We start from the raw sequence: 24,303 nt of genomic DNA, 5'->3' as shown, positions 1-24,303 counted from the left end.
CAGAACACACCTGGGCTGGCTGCCAGGATCACATCCACCAATGGGGAGGCTGTCTGTGTCCTGTCATGGTTTCTCCTCTGTATTATCTGATTAACATCCACGATAACACTTAAAAGCACTAAAGACACCTTTGATGCACAGCACCATTCAAATGCTCTGTACATGATCCCAAGGCCCCATTTGAAAAGTGACACCAAGAAGAACAACTTACAACCTAAAAATCTCTGAGAGCTCAGTGGCACCCTTGTTAAGATGATGTCCATGTGAGTCAGAGGTTGTGAGTTCAAATCCAGCTGAGTTCCTGCTACTTTCACTTTGCAGCATGTTTTGGAGAATAACAGCCAGAAGAGAACTGGAAAGAGATGGAAAGCTGAGAAGATTCTCAGAGAGCATGGTGGCCTCTGTCATAAGCTGCTGTCTATGAGAACCACAGGTTGTGCGTTCAAGTTCAGCCCATGGCCTCAGATGGCATACTATAGCATGCCATTTTTCATCATTTTTGAGGATTTGTAAAAAAAGACGAAAATCACTCCGAGACCATGGGCTATAGTCCATGGTCTCGGAGTGATTTTCGTCTTTTTTTCAAATCCTCAAAAATGATGAAAAACACTCCGAGACCATGGGCTATAGCCCATGGCCTCGGACGGCATACTATAGCATGCCGTTTTTCATCATTTTTGAGGATTTTAAAAAAAGATGAAAATCACTCCGAGACAATGGACTATAGCCCATGGTCTCGGAGTGATTTTCGTCTTTTTTTCAAATCCTCAAAAATGATGAAAAACCCTCCGAGACCATGGGCTATACCCATGGCCTCGGACGACATACTATAGCATGCCGTTTTTCATCATTTTTGAGGATTTGAAAAAAAGACGAAAATCACTCCGAGACAATGGGCTATAGCCCATGGCCTCGGACGGCATACTATAGCATGCCGTTTTTCATAATTTTTGAGGAAAAAACTACATATAGTTCATGGTTTTGGCCCATCATCTGACAGAATAGTCTGTGTATTTGCATACTGGGCCCTGATTGGTGGGAAAGTCCCTCTTTTATGTCTGGCTTCCAGGCCAGTTGGAAAAGGGCACACTGAGAGCTGGTAAGAGTATGTTAAATTGGACATTTTCATGGTAAAAGTTTAGCTGGACAGGGTTCTTTCAGACATAAGCCCCAACCGTTACATCTCAGGAAACAGGGGGAGAGAGCAGCGTCTCCCGATGGTCCTCCAGCACCTTGATGACATGGGACTTGAACCTGCCAACTGTCTGTAGCAGAGGCAACCGATCAAGCGCACCACACCATTGAGCCAAGGCACCTTTGGGCATTCAGCAGACGTCTCCTGGTGCTTTTGAGTTTTTATTTTTTTATTCGAGCCTTGAAAAGTTCAAGTTACTGCAGCATTGAATGAGACTTGAACACAGAAAGCCTGTACTGAAAGACTCATCATTAGACCACTGCGCCATCAGTCAGACGCTCTCAGCCAAAGTCTCCTGGTACTTTTGAAGTGATCTTTTGTGTGTTAGGCTTCAGTTAGTAAAGTGAAGATAACACAGAATCATATTAATCAGATGTTTCTTAGCGCTGTTGAGGTCTTCTTTTGCATGTTAGTGTAACAGCCGGGAATCGAACCCAGGTCCCCCGCACGGAAGGCCAACATCCTAAACACTAAACCAAAGCAGTTGCCTATGGCGCAGGGGAGATATGAGAGGTCATCAGGCTGGGGCTGTGAGCCCCTGCTACAATAGGCTTCAGTTAATACAGCTCTACATGTTCAAATCCCTGTTCGCCTATAGTTTAATGCTGGAGTGTTTCAACTTTACTAACTGAAGGCCAACAAACACAATTACCAGGAGACTTTGGCTGAGGGTGTCTGACTGATGGTGCAATGGTCTAATGATCAGTCTCTCTGTACGGACATTCCATGTTCAAGTCCCATTGCTGCTATATAGCACAATGCTCTAGTACTTTGAACTTGTCAAGGCTCGAATACAAAATAAAAACTCAAAAGCACCAGGAGACATCTGCTGAATGCCCCAAGGTGCCTTGGCTCAATGGCATGGTGTGCTTGATATTGGTTGATTCGGTTCCCTCTGCTACAGACAGTTGGCATGTTCAAGTCCCATGTCATCAAGGTGCTGGGACGGACCATCGGGAGACGGTGCTCTCTCCCCCTGTTTCCTGATAAGTAACCGTTGGGGCTTATGTCTGAAAGAACCCTGTCCACCTAACATTTTACAGATAAGAATTAGGTCAAACGTTTAAAAATAAAATAGCAATGCATTTTGGCCCATCATCTGACAGAATAGTCTGTGTATTTCATCTGACAGAATGTTTTGGAGAATAACATCCAGAAGAGAACTGCAAAGAGATGGAAAGCTGAGGAGATTCTCAGAGAGCATGGTGGCCTCTGTCATAAGCTGCTGTCTAATAGAACCACAGGTCGTGGTTTCAAGTTCAGCCCATGGCCTCAGACGGCATACTATAGCATGCCATTTTTCATCATTTTTGAGGATTTGAAAAAAAGATGAAAATCACTCCGAGACAATGGACTATAGCCCATGGTCTCGGAGTGATTTTCGTCTTTTTTTCAAATCCTCAAAAATGATGAAAAACACTCCGAGACCATGGGCTATAGCCCATGGCCTCGGACGGCATACTATAGCATGCCGTTTTTCATAATTTTTGAGGATTTGAAAAAAAGATGAAAATCACTCCGAGACAATGGACTATAGCCCATGGTCTCGGAGTGATTTTCGTCTTTTTTTCAAATCCTCAAAAATTATGAAAAACACTCCGAGACCATGGGCTATAGCCCATGGCCTCGGACGGCATACTATAGCATGCCGTTTTTCATCATTTTTGAGGATTTGAAAAAAAGACGAAAATCACTCCGAGACAATGGACTATAGCCCATTGTCTCGGAGTGATTTTCATCTTTTTTTCAAATCCTCAAAAATGATGAAAAACACTCCGAGACCATGGGCTATAGCCCATGGCCTCGGACGGCATACTATAGCATGCCGTTTTTCATCATTTTTGAGGATTTGAAAAAAAGATGAAAATCACTCCGAGACAATGGGCTATAGTCCATTGTCTCGGAGTGATTTTCATCTTTTTTTCAAATCCTCAAAAATGATGAAAAACACTCCGAGACCATGGGCTATAGCCCATGGCCTCGGACGGCATACTATAGCATGCCGTTTTTCATCATTTTTGAGGATTTGAAAAAAAGATGAAAATCACTCCGAGACAATGGGCTATAGTCCATTGTCTCGGAGTGATTTTCGTCTTTTTTTCAAATCCTCAAAAATGATGAAAAACCCTCCGAGACCATGGGCTACAGCCCATGGCCTCGGACGACATACTATAGCATGCCGTTTTTCATCATTTTTGAGGATTTGAAAAAAAGACGAAAATCACTCCGAGACCATGGGCTATAAAACGACGAGTATAATAAACTGGAAGAAAAGTAACAAGTGTGTGTTCTGGTCCTGTTGATTGAGCTGAGCAGGACCTATAAACCTTCAAGGTTTATAAGTCCTTCTCAGCTCAATCAACAGGACCAGAACACACCTGGGCTGGCTGCCAGGATCACATCCACCAATGGGGAGGCTGTCTGTGTCCTGTCATGGTTTCTCCTCTGTATTATCTGATTAACATCCACGATAACACTTAAAAGCACTAAAGACACCTTTGATGCACAGCACCATTCAAATGCTCTGTACATGATCCCAAGGCCCCATTTGAAAAGTGACACCAAGAAGAACAACTTACAACCTAAAAATCTCTGAGAGCTCAGTGGCACCCTTGTTAAGATGATGTCCATGTGAGTCAGAGGTTGTGAGTTCAAATCCAGCTGAGTTCCTGCTACTTTCACTTTGCAGCATGTTTTGGAGAATAACAGCCAGAAGAGAACTGGAAAGAGATGGAAAGCTGAGAAGATTCTCAGAGAGCATGGTGGCCTCTGTCATAAGCTGCTGTCTATGAGAACCACAGGTTGTGCGTTCAAGTTCAGCCCATGGCCTCAGATGGCATACTATAGCATGCCATTTTTCATCATTTTTGAGGATTTGTAAAAAAAGACGAAAATCACTCCGAGACCATGGGCTATAGTCCATGGTCTCGGAGTGATTTTCGTCTTTTTTTCAAATCCTCAAAAATGATGAAAAACACTCCGAGACCATGGGCTATAGCCCATGGCCTCGGACGGCATACTATAGCATGCCGTTTTTCATCATTTTTGAGGATTTTAAAAAAAGATGAAAATCACTCCGAGACAATGGACTATAGCCCATGGTCTCGGAGTGATTTTCGTCTTTTTTTCAAATCCTCAAAAATGATGAAAAACCCTCCGAGACCATGGGCTATACCCATGGCCTCGGACGACATACTATAGCATGCCGTTTTTCATCATTTTTGAGGATTTGAAAAAAAGACGAAAATCACTCCGAGACAATGGGCTATAGCCCATGGCCTCGGACGGCATACTATAGCATGCCGTTTTTCATAATTTTTGAGGAAAAAACTACATATAGTTCATGGTTTTGGCCCATCATCTGACAGAATAGTCTGTGTATTTGCATACTGGGCCCTGATTGGTGGGAAAGTCCCTCTTTTATGTCTGGCTTCCAGGCCAGTTGGAAAAGGGCACACTGAGAGCTGGTAAGAGTATGTTAAATTGGACATTTTCATGGTAAAAGTTTAGCTGGACAGGGTTCTTTCAGACATAAGCCCCAACCGTTACATCTCAGGAAACAGGGGGAGAGAGCAGCGTCTCCCGATGGTCCTCCAGCACCTTGATGACATGGGACTTGAACCTGCCAACTGTCTGTAGCAGAGGCAACCGATCAAGCGCACCACACCATTGAGCCAAGGCACCTTTGGGCATTCAGCAGACGTCTCCTGGTGCTTTTGAGTTTTTATTTTTTTATTCGAGCCTTGAAAAGTTCAAGTTACTGCAGCATTGAATGAGACTTGAACACAGAAAGCCTGTACTGAAAGACTCATCATTAGACCACTGCGCCATCAGTCAGACGCTCTCAGCCAAAGTCTCCTGGTACTTTTGAAGTGATCTTTTGTGTGTTAGGCTTCAGTTAGTAAAGTGAAGATAACACAGAATCATATTAATCAGATGTTTCTTAGCGCTGTTGAGGTCTTCTTTTGCATGTTAGTGTAACAGCCGGGAATCGAACCCAGGTCCCCCGCACGGAAGGCCAACATCCTAAACACTAAACCAAAGCAGTTGCCTATGGCGCAGGGGAGATATGAGAGGTCATCAGGCTGGGGCTGTGAGCCCCTGCTACAATAGGCTTCAGTTAATACAGCTCTACATGTTCAAATCCCTGTTCGCCTATAGTTTAATGCTGGAGTGTTTCAACTTTACTAACTGAAGGCCAACAAACACAATTACCAGGAGACTTTGGCTGAGGGTGTCTGACTGATGGTGCAATGGTCTAATGATCAGTCTCTCTGTACGGACATTCCATGTTCAAGTCCCATTGCTGCTATATAGCACAATGCTCTAGTACTTTGAACTTGTCAAGGCTCGAATACAAAATAAAAACTCAAAAGCACCAGGAGACATCTGCTGAATGCCCCAAGGTGCCTTGGCTCAATGGCATGGTGTGCTTGATATTGGTTGATTCGGTTCCCTCTGCTACAGACAGTTGGCATGTTCAAGTCCCATGTCATCAAGGTGCTGGGACGGACCATCGGGAGACGGTGCTCTCTCCCCCTGTTTCCTGATAAGTAACCGTTGGGGCTTATGTCTGAAAGAACCCTGTCCACCTAACATTTTACAGATAAGAATTAGGTCAAACGTTTAAAAATAAAATAGCAATGCATTTTGGCCCATCATCTGACAGAATAGTCTGTGTATTTCATCTGACAGAATGTTTTGGAGAATAACATCCAGAAGAGAACTGCAAAGAGATGGAAAGCTGAGGAGATTCTCAGAGAGCATGGTGGCCTCTGTCATAAGCTGCTGTCTAATAGAACCACAGGTCGTGGTTTCAAGTTCAGCCCATGGCCTCAGACGGCATACTATAGCATGCCATTTTTCATCACTTTTGAGGATTTGAAAAAAAGATGAAAATCACTCCGAGACAATGGACTATAGCCCATGGTCTCGGAGTGATTTTCGTCTTTTTTTCAAATCCTCAAAAATGATGAAAAACACTCCGAGACCATGGGCTATAGCCCATGGCCTCGGACGGCATACTATAGCATGCCGTTTTTCATCATTTTTGAGGATTTGAAAAAAAGATGAAAATCACTCCGAGACAATGGGCTATAGTCCATTGTCTCGGAGTGATTTTCGTCTTTTTTTCAAATCCTCAAAAATGATGAAAAACCCTCCGAGACCATGGGCTACAGCCCATGGCCTCGGACGACATACTATAGCATGCCGTTTTTCATCATTTTTGAGGATTTGAAAAAAAGACGAAAATCACTCCGAGACCATGGGCTATAAAACGACGAGTATAATAAACTGGAAGAAAAGTAACAAGTGTGTGTTCTGGTCCTGTTGATTGAGCTGAGCAGGACCTATAAACCTTCAAGGTTTATAAGTCCTTCTCAGCTCAATCAACAGGACCAGAACACACCTGGGCTGGCTGCCAGGATCACATCCACCAATGGGGAGGCTGTCTGTGTCCTGTCATGGTTTCTCCTCTGTATTATCTGATTAACATCCACGATAACACTTAAAAGCACTAAAGACACCTTTGATGCACAGCACCATTCAAATGCTCTGTACATGATCCCAAGGCACCATTTGAAAAGTGACACCAAGAAGAACAACTTACAACCTAAAAATCTCTGAGAGCTCAGTTGCACCCTTGTTAAGATGATGTCCATGTGAGTCAGAGGTTGTGAGTTCAAATCCAGCTGATTTCCTGCTACTTTCACTTTGCAGCATGTTTTGGAGAATAACATCCAGAAGAGAACTGGAAAGAGATGGAAAGCTGAGAAGATTCTCAGAGAGCATGGTGGCCTCTGTCATAAGCTGCTGTCTATGAGAACCACAGGTCGTGCGTTCAAGTTCAGTCCATGGCCTCAGATGGCATACTATAACATGCCATTTTTCATCATTTTTGAGGATTTGTAAAACAGATGAAAATCACTCCGAGACAATGGACTATAGCCCATGGTCTCGGAGTGATTTTCGTCTTTTTTTCAAATCCTCAAAAATGATGAAAAACACTCAGAGACCATGGGCTATAGCCCATGGCCTCGGACGGCATACTATAGCATGCCATTTTTCATCATTTTTGAGGATTTGTAAAAAAGATGAAAATCACTCCGAGACCATGGGCTATAAAACGACGAGTATAATAAACTGGAAGAAAAGTAACAAGTGTGTGTTCTGGTCCTGTTGATTGAGCATCAACAGGACCAGAACACACCTGGGCTGGCTGCCAGGATCACATCCACCAATGGGGAGGCTGTCTGTGTCCTGTCATGGTTTCTCCTCTGTATTATCTGATTAACATCCACGATAACACTTAAAAGCACTAAAGACACCTTTGATGCACAGCACCATTCAAATGCTCTGTACATGTTCCCAAGGCCCCATTTGAAAAGTGACACCAAGAAGAACAACTTTCAACCTAAAAATCACTGAGAGCTCAGTGGCACCCTTGTTAAGATGATGTCCATGGGAGCCATAGGTTGTGAGTTCAAATCCAGCTAAGTTCCTGCTACTTTCACTTTGCAGCATGTTTTGTAGAATAACATCCAGAAGAGAACTGCAAAGAGATGGAAAGCTGAGGAGATTCTCAGAGAGCATGGTGGCCTCTGTCATAAGCTGCTGTCTATTAGAACCACAGGTCATGGTTTCAAGTTCAGCCCATGGCCTCAGACGGCATACTATAGCATGCCATTTTTCATCATTTTTGAGGATTTGAAAAAAAGATGAAAATCACTCCGAGACAATGGACTATAGCCCATGGTCTCGGAGTGATTTTCGTCTTTTTTTCAAATCCTCAAAAATGATGAAAAACACTCCGAGACCATGGGCTATAGCCCATGGCCTCGGACGGCATACTATAGCATGCCGTTTTTCATAATTTTTGAGGATTTGAAAAAAAGATGAAAATCACTCCGAGACAATGGACTATAGCCCATGGTCTCGGAGTGATTTTCGTCTTTTTTTCAAATCCTCAAAAATTATGAAAAACACTCCGAGACCATGGGCTATAGCCCATGGCCTCGGACGGCATACTATAGCATGCCGTTTTTCATCATTTTTGAGGATTTGTAAAAAAGATGAAAATCACTCCGAGACAATGGACTATAGCCCATGGTCTCGGAGTGATTTTCGTCTTTTTTTCAAATCCTCAAAAATGATGAAAAACACTCCGAGACCATGGGCTATAGCCCATGGCCTCGGACGACATACTATAGCATGCCGTTTTTCATCATTTTTGAGGATTTGAAAAAAAGACGAAAATCACTCCGAGACAATGGACTATAGCCCATGGTCTCGGAGTGATTTTCGTATTTTTTTCAAATCCTCAAAAATGATGAAAAACCCTCCGAGACCATGGGCTATACCCATGGCCTCGGACGACATACTATAGCATGCCGTTTTTCATCATTTTTGAGGATTTGAAAAAAAGACGAAAATCACTCCGAGACAATGGGCTATAGCCCATGGCCTCGGACGGCATACTATAGCATGCCGTTTTTCATAATTTTTGAGGAAAAAACTACATATAGTTCATGGTTTTGGCCCATCATCTGACAGAATAGTCTGTGTATTTGCATACTGGGCCCTGATTGGTGGGAAAGTCCCTCTTTTATGTCTGGCTTCCAGGCCAGTTGGAAAAGGGCACACTGAGAGCTGGTAAGAGTATGTTAAATTGGACATTTTCATGGTAAAAGTTTAGCTGGACAGGGTTCTTTCAGACATAAGCCCCAACCGTTACATCTCAGGAAACAGGGGGAGAGAGCAGCGTCTCCCGATGGTCCTCCAGCACCTTGATGACATGGGACTTGAACCTGCCAACTGTCTGTAGCAGAGGCAACCGATCAAGCGCACCACACCATTGAGCCAAGGCACCTTTGGGCATTCAGCAGACGTCTCCTGGTGCTTTTGAGTTTTTATTTTTTTATTCGAGCCTTGAAAAGTTCAAGTTACTGCAGCATTGAATGAGACTTGAACACAGAAAGCCTGTACTGAAAGACTCATCATTAGACCACTGCGCCATCAGTCAGACGCTCTCAGCCAAAGTCTCCTGGTACTTTTGAAGTGATCTTTTGTGTGTTAGGCTTCAGTTAGTAAAGTGAAGATAACACAGAATCATATTAATCAGATGTTTCTTAGCGCTGTTGAGGTCTTCTTTTGCATGTTAGTGTAACAGCCGGGAATCGAACCCAGGTCCCCCGCACGGAAGGCCAACATCCTAACCACTAAACCAAAGCAGTTGCCTATGGCGCAGGGGAGATATGAGAGGTCATCAGGCTGGGGCTGTGAGCCCCTGCTACAATAGGCTTCAGTTAATACAGCTCTACATGTTCAAATCCCTGTTCGCCTATAGTTTAATGCTGGAGTGTTTCAACTTTACTAACTGAAGGCCAACAAACACAATTACCAGGAGACTTTGGCTGAGGGTGTCTGACTGATGGTGCAATGGTCTAATGATCAGTCTCTCTGTACGGACATTCCATGTTCAAGTCCCATTGCTGCTATATAGCACAATGCTCTAGTACTTTGAACTTTTCAAGGCTCGAATACAAAATAAAAACTCAAAAGCACCAGGAGACATCTGCTGAATGCCCCAAGGTGCCTTGGCTCAATGGCATGGTGTGCTTGATATTGGTTGATTCGGTTCCCTCTGCTACAGACAGTTGGCAGGTTCAAGTCCCATGTCATCAAGGTGCTGGGACGGACCATCGGGAGACGGTGCTCTCTCCCCCTGTTTCCTGATAAGTAACCGTTGGGGCTTATGTCTGAAAGAACCCTGTCCACCTAACATTTTACAGATAAGAATTAGGTCAAACGTTTAAAAATAAAATAGCAATGCATTTTGGCCCATCATCTGACAGAATAGTCTGTGTATTTCATCTGACAGAATAGTCAGTGTATTTGCATACTGGGCCCCGATTATAATCGTCGACAATGGCAATGTCATTTTTCTTGACTTTTGACGATGAAAAAACTACACACTATAGTATATTTGTTTAATCATTTCCATCTTTTGTTTTAATCGTCGCAAAAACCATGAACTATAGTTCATGGTTTTCGCAACGATTTAAAAAACAAATATGAAAATGATGAAAAAACGACATACTATAGTTCATGGTTTTGGCCCATCATCTGACAGAATAGTCTGTGTATTTGCATACTGGGCCCTGATTGGTGGCCCAAAACTTGGTGGGAAAGTCCCTCTTTTATGTCTGGCTTCCAGGCCAGTTGGAAAAGGGCACACTGAGAGCTGGTAAGAGTATGTTAAATTGGACATTTTCATGGTAAAGGTTTAGCTGGACAGGGTTCATTCAGACATAAGCCCCAACCGTTACATCTCAGGAAACAGGGGGAGAGAGCACCGTCTCCCGATGGTCCTCCAGCACCTTGATGACATGGGACTTGAACCTGCCAACTGTCTGTAGCACAGGCAACCGATCAAGCGCACAACACCATTGAGCCAAGGCACCTTTGGGCATTCAGCAGACGTCTCCTGGTGCTTTTGAGTTTTTCTTTTTTTATTCGAGCCTTGAAAAGTTCAAGTTACTGCAGCATTGAATGAGACTTGAACACAGAAAGCCTGTACTGAAAGACTCATCATTAGACCACTGCGCCATCAGTCAGACGCTCTCAGCCAAAGTCTCCTGGTACTTTTGAAGTGATCTTTTGTGTGTTAGGCTTCAGTTAGTAAAGTGAAGATAACACAGAATTATATTAATCAGATGTTTCTTAGCGCTGTTGAGGTCTTCTTTTGCATGTTAGTGTAACAGCCGGGAATCGAACCCAGGTCCCCCGCACGGAAGGCCAACATCCTAACCACTAAACCAAAGCAGTTGCCTATGACGCAGGGGAGATATGAGAGGTCATCAGGCTGGGGCTGTGAGCCCCTGCTACAATAGGCTTCAGTTAATACAGCTCTACATGTTCAAATCCCTGTTCGCCTATAGTTTAATGCTGGAGTGTTTCAACTTTACTAACTGAAGGCCAACAAACACAATTACCAGGAGACTTTGGCTGAGGGTGTCTGACTGATGGTGCAATGGTCTAATGATCAGTCTCTCTGTACGGACATTCCATGTTCAAGTCCCATTGCTGCTATATAGCACAATGCTCTAGTACTTTGAACTTTTCAAGGCTCGAATACAAAATAAAAACTCAAAAGCACCAGGAGACATCTGCTGAATGCCCCAAGGTGCCTTGGCTCAATGGCATGGTGTGCTTGATATTGGTTGATTCGGTTCCCTCTGCTACAGACAGTTGGCAGGTTCAAGTCCCATGTCATCAAGGTGCTGGGACGGACCATCGGGAGACGGTGCTCTCTCCCCCTGTTTCCTGATAAGTAACCGTTGGGGCTTATGTCTGAAAGAACCCTGTCCACCTAACATTTTACAGATAAGAATTAGGTCAAACGTTTAAAAATAAAATAGCAATGCATTTTGGCCCATCATCTGACAGAATAGTCTGTGTATTTCATCTGACAGAATGTTTTGGAGAATAACATCCAGAAGAGAACTGCAAAGAGATGGAAAGCTGAGGAGATTCTCAGAGAGCATGGTGGCCTCTGTCATAAGCTGCTGTCTAATAGAACCACAGGTCGTGGTTTCAAGTTCAGCCCATGGCCTCAGACGGCATACTATAGCATGCCGTTTTTCATAATTTTTGAGGATTTGAAAAAAAGATGAAAATCACTCCGAGACAATGGACTATAGCCCATGGTCTCGGAGTGATTTTCGTCTTTTTTTCAAATCCTCAAAAATGATGAAAAACACTCCGAGACCATGGGCTATAGCCCATGGCCTCGGACGGCATACTATAGCATGCCGTTTTTCATCATTTTTGAGGATTTGAAAAAAAGATGAAAATCACTCCGAGACAATGGGCTATAGTCCATTGTCTCGGAGTGATTTTCGTCTTTTTTTCAAATCCTCAAAAATGATGAAAAACCCTCCGAGACCATGGGCTACAGCCCATGGCCTCGGACGACATACTATAGCATGCCGTTTTTCGGACGAGGATTTGAAAAAAAGACGAAAATCACTCCGAGACCATGGGCTATAAAACGACGAGTATAATAAACTGGAAGAAAAGTAACAAGTGTGTGTTCTGGTCCTGTTGATTGAGCTGAGCAGGACCTATAAACCTTCAAGGTTTATAAGTCCTTCTCAGCTCAATCAACAGGACCAGAACACACCTGGGCTGGCTGCCAGGATCACATCCACCAATGGGGAGGCTGTCTGTGTCCTGTCATGGTTTCTCCTCTGTATTATCTGATTAACATCCACGATAACACTTAAAAGCACTAAAGACACCTTTGATGCACAGCACCATTCAAATGCTCTGTACATGATCCCAAGGCACCATTTGAAAAGTGACACCAAGTAGAACAACTTACAACCTAAAAATCTCTGAGAGCTCAGTTGCACCCTTGTTAAGATGATGTCCATGTGAGTCAGAGGTTGTGAGTTCAAATCCAGCTGATTTCCTGCTACTTTCACTTTGCAGCATGTTTTGGAGAATAACATCCAGAAGAGAACTGGAAAGAGATGGAAAGCTGAGAAGATTCTCAGAGAGCATGGTGGCCTCTGTCATAAGCTGCTGTCTATGAGAACCACAGGTCGTGCGTTCAAGTTCAGTCCATGGCCTCAGATGGCATACTATAGCATGCCATTTTTCATCATTTTTGAGGATTTGTAAAACAGATGAAAATCACTCCGAGACAATGGACTATAGCCCATGGTCTCGGAGTGATTTTCGTCTTTTTTTCAAATCCTCAAAAATGATGAAAAACACTCAGAGACCATGGGCTATAGCCCATGGCCTCGGACGGCATACTATAGCATGCCATTTTTCATCATTTTTGAGGATTTGTAAAAAAGATGAAAATCACTCCGAGACCATGGGCTATAAAACGACGAGTATAATAAACTGGAAGAAAAGTAACAAGTGTGTGTTCTGGTCCTGTTGATTGAGCATCAACAGGACCAGAACACACCTGGGCTGGCTGCCAGGATCACATCCACCAATGGGGAGGCTGTCTGTGTCCTGTCATGGTTTCTCCTCTGTATTATCTGATTAACATCCACGATAACACTTAAAAGCACTAAAGACACCTTTGATGCACAGCACCATTCAAATGCTCTGTACATGATCCCAAGGCCCCATTTGAAAAGTGACACCAAGAAGAACAACTTACAACCTAAAAATCTCTGAGAGCTCAGTGGCACCCTTGTTAAGATGATGTCCATGTGAGTCAGAGGTTGTGAGTTCAAATCCAGCTGAGTTCCTGCTACTTTCACTTTCCAGCATGTTTTGGAGAATAACAGCCAGAAGAGAACTGGAAAGAGATGGAAAGCTGAGAAGATTCTCAGAGAGCATGGTGGCCTCTGTCATAAGCTGCTGTCTATGAGAACCACAGGTCGTGCGTTCAAGTTCAGCCCATGGCCTCAGATGGCATACTATAGCATGCCATTTTTCATCATTTTTGAGGATTTGTAAAAAAAGATGAAAATCACTCCGAGACAATGGACTATAGCCCATGGTCTCGGAGTGATTTTCGTCTTTTTTTCAAATCCTCAAAAATGATGAAAAACACTCCGAGACCATGGGCTATAGCCCATGGCCTCGGACGGCATACTATAGCATGCCGTTTTTCATCATTTTTGAGGATTTGTAAAAAAGATGAAAATCACTCCGAGACAATGGACTATAGCCCATGGTCTCGGAGTGATTTTCGTCTTTTTTTCAAATCCTCAAAAATGATGAAAAACACTCCGAGACCATGGGCTATAGCCCATGGCCTCGGACAGCATACTATAGCATGCCGTTTTTCATCATTTTTGAGGATTTGTAAAAAAGATGAAAATCACTCCGAGACAATGGACTATAGCCCATGGTCTCGGAGTGATTTTCGTCTTTTTTTCAAATCCTCAAAAATGATGAAAAACACTCCGAGACCATGGGCTATAGCCCATGGCCTCGGACGGCATACTATAGCATGCCGTTTTTCATAATTTTTGAGAAAAAACTACATATAGTTCATGGTTTTGGCCCATCATCTGACAGAATAGTCTGTGTATTTGCATACTGGGCCCTGATTGGTGGGAAAGTCCCTCTTTTATGTCTGGCTTCCAGGCCAGTTGGAAAAGGGCACACTGAGAGCTGGTAAGAGTATGTTAAATTGGACATTTTCATGGTAAAAGTTTAGCTGGACAGGGTTCTTTCAGACATAAGCCCCAACCGTTAAATCTCAGGAAACAGGGGGAGAGAGCACCGTCTCCCGATGGTCCTCCAGCACCTTGATGACATGGGACTTGAACCAGCCAACTGTCTGTAGCAGAGGCAACCGATCAAGCGCACCACACCATTGAGCCAAGGCACCTTTGGGCATTCAGCATATGTCTCCTGGTGCTTTTGAGTTTTTCTTTTTTTATTCGAGCCTTGAAAAGTTCAAGTTACTGCAGCATTGAATGAGACTTGAACATGGAATGTCTGTACTGAAAGACTCATCATTAGACCACTGCGCCATCAGTCAGACAATCTCAGCCAAAGTCTCTTGTGTGTTGGCCTTCAGCTAGTAAAGTTGAAACACTCCAGCATTAAACTATAGGAGAACAGGGATTTGAACATGTAGAGCTGTATTTACTGAAGGCTGTTATAGCAGTGGCGCACAGCCTCAGCCTGATGACCTCAAAAGTCTCATATCTCCCCTCAGCTATAGGAAACTGGTTTGGCTTAGTGCTTAAGATGTTGGCCTTCCGTGTGGGGTACCTGGGTTCGATTCCCGGGTGGTACACTAATGTACAAAACAACTCTTGAACAGCTCTCAAAGCATTTGATGAATGTGATTCTGTTTTCAAGACTTGATTCTTTCAACTTTACTAACTGAAGTCTAACATACAAAAGGTCGCTTCAGAACAGTACGAAGAGACAGTTGTTACTGAGTGATGGTGTAGTAGGGTCTGATGATCAGACAGACTCTCAGCACAGAGAGTTCATGTTCAAATCCCAGTCTCCCTAAAGTCTAACGCTAGAGTTATTCAGCTATTATTAACTGAAGGCTATTCTAGCAGTTCCTCACAGCCTCAGCCTGACGACCTCAAAACTCTAATATCTCCCCTGAGTCATAGGCACTTGTCTTAGTGGTTAGGATGTTGGCTTTCCACGTGGGAGACCAGGGTTCGATTCCCGGCTGTTACACTAACATGCAAAAGAAGACCACAACAGCGCTAAGAAACATCTGATTAATTTGATTCTGTGTTATTTTAACTTTACTAGCTGAAGGCTAACAAACAAAAGATCACTTCAAAATTACCAGCAGACTTTGGCTGAGACTGTCTGACTGATGATGCAGTGGTCTAATGATCAGTCTTTCAGTAGACATTCCATGTTCAAGTTCGATTCCTCCTACAGCTCAATGCTGCAGTAATTTGAACTTTTCAAGGCTCGAATGAAAAAATAAAAACTCAAAAGCAACAGACATGTGCTGAATGCCCAAAGGTGCCTTGGCTCAATGGTGTGGTGCGCTTGATCGGTTGCCTCTGCTTAGCTGGCCATCTATGTTTTTACTATAACACCCCCACTTTATTGTCTGGAAACCCCAGGGAGGACACAGCCTTCCCCGTGCCCGTATTTTGGTTATTTTACAGTACCTGACACATGGTTTAAACCGTCACGGTATCCTGTGGTGTCCTGTAGCACTAGCCCACTGCCAGCCGCCATTGCTTAGTTATAACACACTGCTAATAATCAGAACACCATCTTCCAATATCTAAAAATCATAATATCTGTTTGCTTTAGCTAATGAAGTCAAACCAGAAAATCATTTTTCATTTTTGTATTTTTTTAATAAATATTTTTGCATGCCTTTCTTTCAGCACAATACATTACATTGAGTATTTTCAAAGCGCTCCTTCAACACTAAACACAGTTTTCATGGTCCAAAAATTTGCTGCTTTGTCCATTTCAGAAATGGAATTTGTTCATTGCTTTGCAGTGTTTATTTTGACAACATTGAATCACAATTTACAACATTAAAGAACCCCCCCGGAAAACAATTATAGATGAAAAACAATGAATATATTGCACACATAATTCATCTTGGTTATGATCAAGTATGGGAATTCAGCACTGGTAGAAAACAAACTGATTCGCTGAAAGGTAAGTGCCACTATTTACAGTAAATTAACCGTCCCGTGTGCATTCTCATGATACAAAATAAATGTAAAAAAAAAGAAAGTTAACATTGATCTTCGGTGCTGTATAGCCAAGCTTGAAGACCTTTTGTTGGTTTATTGGGACATCAAACAAACACATTCTCATTTAACAATTTGACAGAATCTAATGTTATTCAAAAGATTGCGCCAGGAATGGCTACAGTCAATTTATACAGTAGCCCAGTGGTTCTCAACCTGTGGGTCGGGACACCCATGCCAGCATATGGATAAAATGATTGTGATGTTACCCAATTTATCTGGGGACCCCCTGGAAACCCCCCAAGGACCCAGACCCCACTTTAAGAACCACTGCTGTAAAGTAGGTACATTCACCACGTCACCGTAGCAAGAGTATCAGCTACTGTATGTACTTTAGTACAACTAGGGGCTTGTTTTGAAGAAATGGAATACATGTACATTGCAACATAAATGTAACTGAAATCCTGTACAATGGAAAATGTAACTAAATGATATTAGGCTATTAATCAGAATGGTGGAGATTACAAAAGGGTTACACTTGAATGTATTTCAACAGCAAAAAGCACCATCATTGTAGAATCAAAAGACATTTCCATGTTGTGGGCTTATGTTTGCATCTTGCAAATGTTAAGGGCTGTTCATAATTCAAGGCGGGCACCAAACTTAAGATATGTGCACTGGTCCTGATTCAAAACCATTAGTTGTAAAGTAATCAAATGTAATCATGTTGTATTACCCTGATGAAGTCATCAAAATTATCATATTTTTCCAATTCTGCAGTAATCTGTAACAGATACTTGTGAAAATGTAACATTTCCAAAGCTAAGAACACAGACGTTCAGCAAAGCAACAATGTCGGCTCCTGGCTGGTACAGCTGTTTGCAACAGAAGGCAAAAATAAAAAATACAAATTTGCATTTATCTACAGTTCTACACAGTATAATCCTCTGCATGAGTCAAAATAATGTTTACATTCTAAGGGCTTGTAAATCTTCTATTTTCTGCAAACATTTCCCCCAGAATACGGATGCTGGGGTTTGGGGCAAAAACCTCTTATTTTTACCTATTGTGTTTTCTTTGGGTACATTTGCACCCTACACCCTAGCGTTTTGAGCTTGTAGATCTGCTGCTTTTGCTACTTTTGTTTGAAGCCTGAAAAGCAACAGTTTTGGACGGTTTCCACCCGACAGAGTCGATATCTTCAAGATGATGTTTTGTGCGGTAGCTTGAAGATCAGTATTGGGTGTATAAATTAGGCATTATTTTAAGACCAAGGATTATACTATACTACGATACGTTACCAGTGGTGGAAAGTAACTAAGAATATTTACTCAAGCATTTGTGTTTGTGTGGTGTTTGTGTGGTTTGAATGTGGTTCAAACCACATTGTGTGTGTGTGTGTGTGTGTGTGTGTGTGTGTGTTTGACACAATTATTGCAATTCTTTGTGTCGGTTATTTGCCATATCTGCCCTATGAAAATCTTTAATACGAAGCCTAAAAGGCCAAACAGAACTGTAATGTATTCATATGCTTCGATATGTTCATGGCCGAAAATACACAATGAAATCATTGTAAACACAATTATTTGCATCAACTTAAATGTTGTAATCGTGACAGCCCTAGTGTGTGTGTGTGTGTGTGTGTGTGTGTGTGTGTGTGTGTGTGTGTGTGTGTGTGTGTGCGTGGGTGGGTGCGCACGCGTGCATGCGTGTCTGTCTATCACGCGTACAGCCAGTGGCTGCTGCTGTCCTCCCAGCAGTGCAGTTCGTTGAGGCGGAACCACAGTGCAATCTCCCTCTGAGCGCTCGCCACAGAGTCACTGCCATGGACCACGTTCCTGCAACACAAGATAGTGTTCAGTCACTGCCTTGGACCACGTGTGTGTGTGTGTGTGTGTGTGTGTGTGTGTGTGTGTATTCCGAACATTGCTGGCCCACAATAACCTACCTTACCTGGCGGAGACCTGTGCTCCGAGCACATTTTCAAATCAACGTGATTTTTTTTAATTCAAATGTTTATTTATTTTTCAAATGGTACAAAATGTAACTCTGGTACAATGCACGCAGCAAATAAAATGAAAGTAAAGCACAGCTTAGGAAACCCTGCAGTAAAAGTATTTAGTAGATTTGGTCCTTGACATGAAAAGGTTTGAGAACCACTGGTCTAGAGTGGGTTGGGACCCATTTGTGGGTCGCGGACACATTTTTATGGGTCCCTTTCAAAACATTTTCAAAAAACATTAATTATTTTTTTCAGTAATTTCATGAAGAAATGAAAAAAAGAAAATCCAAGAAATTCTATGAATTAGAAAAATGTTTAAGAAGTAGTGAAAACAGCTGATCTACAAGCTCACAAGTCACAACGTGCCGCGAAGCAACGCATTGTGAGCTTGTAGATCTCTAATTTTCACTAGTTTGGGTCCCGGGCAAACGTCTAAAAAATAAAATTGGGTCTTGAGCTAAAAGGTTTGGGAACCATTGGTCTACTCTAGATAAGAGGGTTTAAGTGGTTCAGTTGGTTACTGGTGGTGGGTGTCATACCTGCCCACTTCGACACCGTAGTCTCCTCGTATGGTTCCAGGCGGTGAGTCTCTGGGGTTGGTCTCTCCCAACATCTTGCGAGACATCTTGACCACATCCAAACCCTGCCACACCTGCAAAACGCAAACATATACGTGAACAACACCCACAGCTTATCACGAACTGACTGTTTCTTTCACAATATGCTGACCTTGAAATGTATTTCTTAAATGTGTTTCTGTAAAACTAAATTATAGAAATAATTGTAGAGTGTAGAGTGTTTGTTCAATAACAGGGAGTTTCCCCATCTCTCCCCCTCAAAGCTTGGCCTAAGATCTGCCATTTTCACTATTTTCAAAATGTTGAGCGGGTATTTTAGCAATTTCAACAGATTAATTGATATCGTCTCTCTCGGGTGGAAACCTCATACTGTATGGTGTTAATTTAAGAAAAATACACAAAAAGTTAGAATATGGAGATAAGAGGTTTCTGCCCGTCACCAGCGATATATAAATCGAAACAATTTATGCAAAATAATTGCCATTATCTATCTCAAATAATTGCAATCGGCGATTGTGTGACTGGTGGGTTTTTAGTCAATCATGTACTGAAAGAACTTAGAAAAGGCCCATCAAACGAGGGCCACTCATTAAACAGTTTAAGTTCACAGTTCAATGAGCTTAAACTGAAATTCAACAATTTAGACCATTAAGACCGGGAATTGTAGATTTGAGTTAAAAAGCATTATTTTATACTTTGGCTATTCAAAAATAGCTGATATACAAGCTCATGGCGCGTCACTTGGTGCCGTGTCATTAGGCCGGAGGCTCATTGTTCCGAAATTACTAACCCTATACCTAACCATAATCCTTAAACCGCAAGCACGGGAGCAGCGCATGTTCGGGACTTCGGCGTTATGGGCAGTCACCGCGTCACTTCATGAGCTTGTAGATCTTCTATTGTTGAAGAATGGTGAACATTTGTGCAAATCTGTATAAATATTGTGAAAATATTATAATAATCATTTTCTTAACTCAAATCTTTGCTTCTGGGGGTCCCTGGAACGAAATATTTTGCGAGGGGGTAGGCGGCCAAATACATATAATTTTGGACCTGAAAATGTTTGAGAACCACTGATAAAGCGACATAGGTTTTTCAGAAAACTGTTTAGACTTTAGTCTTAATGGGTTAAACTCTACGCTTGGTAACAATACACAAGTGTGTGTGTGTTAGATCTCACCATGGCAACAACAGGCCCAGAGCTCATGTAGCGAATCAGTCCACTAAAGAAGGGTTTTCCTCTCAGCTCCCAGTAGTGTTCACGTAGTAGATCCTCAGAAGCCTGAACACACACACACACACACACACACACACACACACACACACACACACACACACACACACACACACACACACACACACACACACACACACACACACACACACACACACACACACACACACACACACACACACACACACACACACACACACACACACACACACACACACACACACACGATCACCCTAGATCTCCATATAGGGAGCTGGCCTGTTCTGACATCACAATTATGTTCTTACATCTGCATAGACTCCATATTTGGGCATGCCTGATAAAGAACTCCATATATGGGCATAAAAGGGACACTGTGGTGGGGCATTTCCAAGTAGGCCAGTGCCCAACGGGCACCGCTCTAGTTATAATTAAATATTCAATGAATGAATGGGGTCTGGAACGATGGCAGCAGAAAATGGCCGCCACTACAATGCCCTATTTCTGTATAAGGTAGAAAAAAATAAAAAATAGATTACTCATTGATTGTTTACATTTTGCACTCTGGCTGAAACTTTTGTAACAATTGAATCACTTAAGTCCTATTTAACTTTCAGATGGGGCGGGTAATGTCAAAAACGACATTCATTGCACCGATTTGGAGATACAGGCCATTGAAAGCAGCACAGTGTGCAAGTGGATGCATGCACATTTTAAAATGGCCGTGTCCACTGTCACACTTTACACTGGGATGCTAACAGGAGAGAGCTATCGATTCGATTGGATCAAAACATGGATTAAAGAATATAAAGCCTAGAAAACGTAGCCTACGGTTCTGGCGGGCTGCTATACTAAAGCTTATCTACGGTTACTATGTTTCTGGTGGGCTTCGTGTTAAGTAAAACATGCGAGTACTTCTTCCATCACTGCCAAACACTGATCCAATACTGTACCTGCAGCAGTTTGAGTCCCACCAGTTTGTAGCCCTTCTTCTCAAAGCGTCGTATGATTTCGCCCACCAGTCTCCGCTGTACGCCATCTGGCTTCACAGCAATAAAGGTGCGCTCATTGGGCCCGGTCCAGCCTACAGGCAAAACAACAACCCATGTACAGTACTGTAGTACATTAGGTGGTTCTCAAACTTTTTCCATGTCAAGGACCTTGACAAAAGGACCTTGAAAATGTTTTGATATATTCAAATACTTTCTTTCTTCATAAATAGCAGATATACAAGCTCATAGCACGGCACAAAGTGACGTGCTATTTTTGTTTATTATTAAAGGGCTGCTACTGAATAACCACTATATCAACGATTACTCAGAGCTTTCACCTTTTCTCACAATTCACTTCAAGGGAAAAGGCCTGCTTTTTCACAAAACATAACTTATAATAAATATAATTTTACCCTACCTTTAAGTCTGCTATAGTTGATAATACTGCTTATTAAATGTGTATTAACTTCACCTCCGGTAGATCTGTAACCCCACACGCACTAAATGGTGTAATCAGAGACAGGGACTGACTAATCCAAACACAAGCAGATGGTATTATTATAAAGGATTTACTAACAATGGCTGAGTATGGCTCAGATATGAGCTTTGTGTTACAATGTGCTACAATAAGGGAAGCATCGTGGCACTGTGCAGAGCCCCCATAAATGATGCTGCTGCTAGTTAGCCTGGCATTGGTCAGTCTCATAACTTGGATTCACTTACACGTTCCTCCCCAGAGTCCCTACGCGTTCGTGAATCCATGTCATGAGTCTGGCCGATGCCAGGCTAGCTGCTAGTGTGCATGGTCATACATTGATTCAAACCAGTGGAAACATTGTTTGGGACTTTAGGTCCAGTGGTGGGTTAGGTGAGGTCCAGTCTCTCGAGACAGAATGTTGAAGAGGGCACTGTTTTTCCTTTGTTTTGCCAATGGGTTCCGAGATCGGGTGGTCAGTAATTTCAATGTATGCATTAATAGGCAATAATGAGAGACTACAGGGCAGCGCTCTGTGGATTCATCTATATCTTGCAGCTGGCAACAGGGTCCGAGTTTGCAGCAGTTCATTGTGTGTCACTGGACACAATCAATTTAACCCCATATATTTGTTTATTCACAACAACGCTCACATATTAGGCAAGCTTGTATGCCTATCTTGAAAATGTTTGAAAAATGTTGAATGATTTTGATTTGATTGGGGGGGGGGGGGGGGGGGGGGGAATGGCAAGAACGAACTAGTGTACTGCACTAGACGCTCTGTCCAATCTAGAAGGTTCTAGTTCTAGTTTGTCTCACCATCAGTCTCCTCCTCTGGCTCTGTCCAGACTGTCCGTGCGCGTTTTACAGCCAAATCCTCCAGTTCGCCTACTAGGCCTACATCATCGTCTACTAGGCCTACATCATTGCCTACTAGGCCTACATCATGGACTACTAGGCCTACATCATGGACTACTAGGCCTACAACATCGTCTACTAGGCCTACATCATCGTCTACTAGGCTTACATCATCGTCAACTAGGCCTACATCATCTATGTCTGACATCATGGTGCGTCCTGTCAGTCCTGTCCTGTCCTGTCCCAGCACTGCCAATATCCAGACTGACAGTCTGACTGCTCTGACACCAGAACAGTAGCAGAACAGGAGTAGCAGGTCTGGCTGCATAAGCAGTGTTGCCATGTCCTTTTATTATAAGCGACTTTTGGGCTTGTTTGTTTCTCTTTGGTAGTTTAAACCATGTGGACATGGTTCTCAAATATTTTCATGTCAAGGACCCCAAATTATTTAGGCTAATTGTCCCACAATCTGGGAAACCATCGGCAATAATAAAAAAATAATAATCTGTCTCTGCATTCAGGCTTCATCTGTCTAACACCCCATGTGGCCTAGTTTGGCCACATGAGCACTTTAAATTAAGTTTAAAGTGCTCATGTGGCCTAGTTACTTCTTTTTTTAGGTTAATATTATGCCTCGTTTTCCTAGACCTTGGTTGCTTATTTATTTCGCTCACAAAATCTGGCAACGCTGTACATAAGCTATGCTATTAATAGGATGATGATGATGCGTCACTCATTAACACTGAACAATACAAAGTTGGATTAGCTACAGCTCAATGCAGATGTCCATAAAAACAATCTAGCTGGCACACGTGGCAAAGCCAATGCCGATCACCATTTTAAATGTGCCGTTTTTTTTAAACAAGAAACAATAGTTCAGCTTGAGTTGACCAAGTTGTGTTCGATCGATGCTCACATGACGCGCCGCGGCGCGGAACTATGTAGTTTTGTCAAAAAGCACAAGGGTTATTCGCTGCACTCTTCTCATTTGCACATTTAAACGAGTAAAAAAATGAACGCTCACAAACACATGCAGTGTTTTCAGTTTGCAGGCGTAGTTGAAAGGCTACTATCCAGTAGCTTCATCCCGTCTGTCTGTCTGCCCCCTTCAAATGAGGTATGAGTGTCTGTCTGTCTCCAGCATGGAATGTGATGAGCAGTTTTAAGTAGATAGATCGCCAGCAGCACTACTAACCTGTCTGAAAAATGTTCGCAAATATGGTCAAAACAAGACAGATCATGATTGCAATTTGCAGGAGCAGTTGCCGGTGTCTCCTCTCCACTCTAGTCTCTCTCCAGAGTCCACACAGACATCCAAGGAGGAAAAGGAATTAAATGGGTTGTCCGCGCTAGTTGTGCGTGGCTCGGCGCGCACGCTGCTTAAAATGTGGCCAAAGTAGCCTACAGGCACGAGCGCGCACACGTAGGCTAATTGGCAATTGCCAAATGTGTCCAACTAAGTGAGAGAAGTTAGAGAACGTGTGAATTATGCATGTCTAGTCTACTATACAAACACAAGTTAACCAACTGTAACTTCGATTTGTCACCATGCCATTAATTTAACATGCATGACATTTGTATTTGCTGCTCTTTAAGGAGGGCTTGATTTCAACCACATCTCATGGAGGACTCCTTGATTGTAATTTTGTTTGATTTGGTATCAAACCTCCAAAATTCACCAGAACATCTACACCACTCTGTTAGTGTCTGGGGGAGGACCCCCAAACCCCCCTCTTGGGGGCTGTGATCATGCACTGACCACAACCTGCATTGAGCTACACCCTCAGTTGTATGTATGATTAAAG

At 42.8% G+C, this 24,303-nt stretch overlaps 1 protein-coding gene across 1 annotated transcript; it reads right to left on the bottom strand.

The window, feature by feature from the left end:
• Window positions 1-16,016: 16,016 nt before the first annotated feature.
• On the bottom strand, window positions 16,017-23,892 carry nme3 (NME/NM23 nucleoside diphosphate kinase 3). The gene is made up of 5 exons (XM_079519366.1): window positions 23,694-23,892; window positions 21,127-21,257; window positions 20,141-20,242; window positions 18,922-19,034; window positions 16,017-18,218 (listed from the first exon to the last, which is right to left on the bottom strand). The coding sequence occupies exons 1-5, from the start codon at window positions 23,737-23,739 to the stop codon at window positions 18,101-18,103; spliced, it is 510 nt and encodes a 169-aa protein (XP_079375492.1). The 5' UTR covers window positions 23,740-23,892; the 3' UTR covers window positions 16,017-18,100.
• Between the last annotated feature and the right edge of the window lie 411 nt (window positions 23,893-24,303).

Source organism: Electrona antarctica (genome assembly GCF_951216825.1).
Source record: "Electrona antarctica genome assembly, chromosome: 14".
Taxonomy (NCBI): Eukaryota; Metazoa; Chordata; class Actinopteri; order Myctophiformes; family Myctophidae; genus Electrona; species Electrona antarctica.
This window is presented reverse-complemented; position numbering and strand designations above follow the sequence as displayed.

What these genes read in the sequence shown, in the direction of transcription:
- nme3 (XM_079519366.1), bottom strand. Translation starts at nt 23,739, where the DNA reads ATGATCTGTCTTGTTTTGACCATATTTGCGAACATTTTTCAGACAG. An exon ending in TGCGAACATTTTTCAGACAG is followed by an intron (nt 21,258 to 23,693) that starts GTTAGTAGTGCT and finishes TTTTGCCTGTAG; the next exon opens with GCTGGACCGGGCCCAATGAG. An exon ending in TACGGTGTCGAAGTGGGCAG is followed by an intron (nt 18,219 to 18,921) that starts GTATGACACCCA and finishes CTTGTGTTGCAG; the next exon opens with GAACGTGGTCCATGGCAGTG.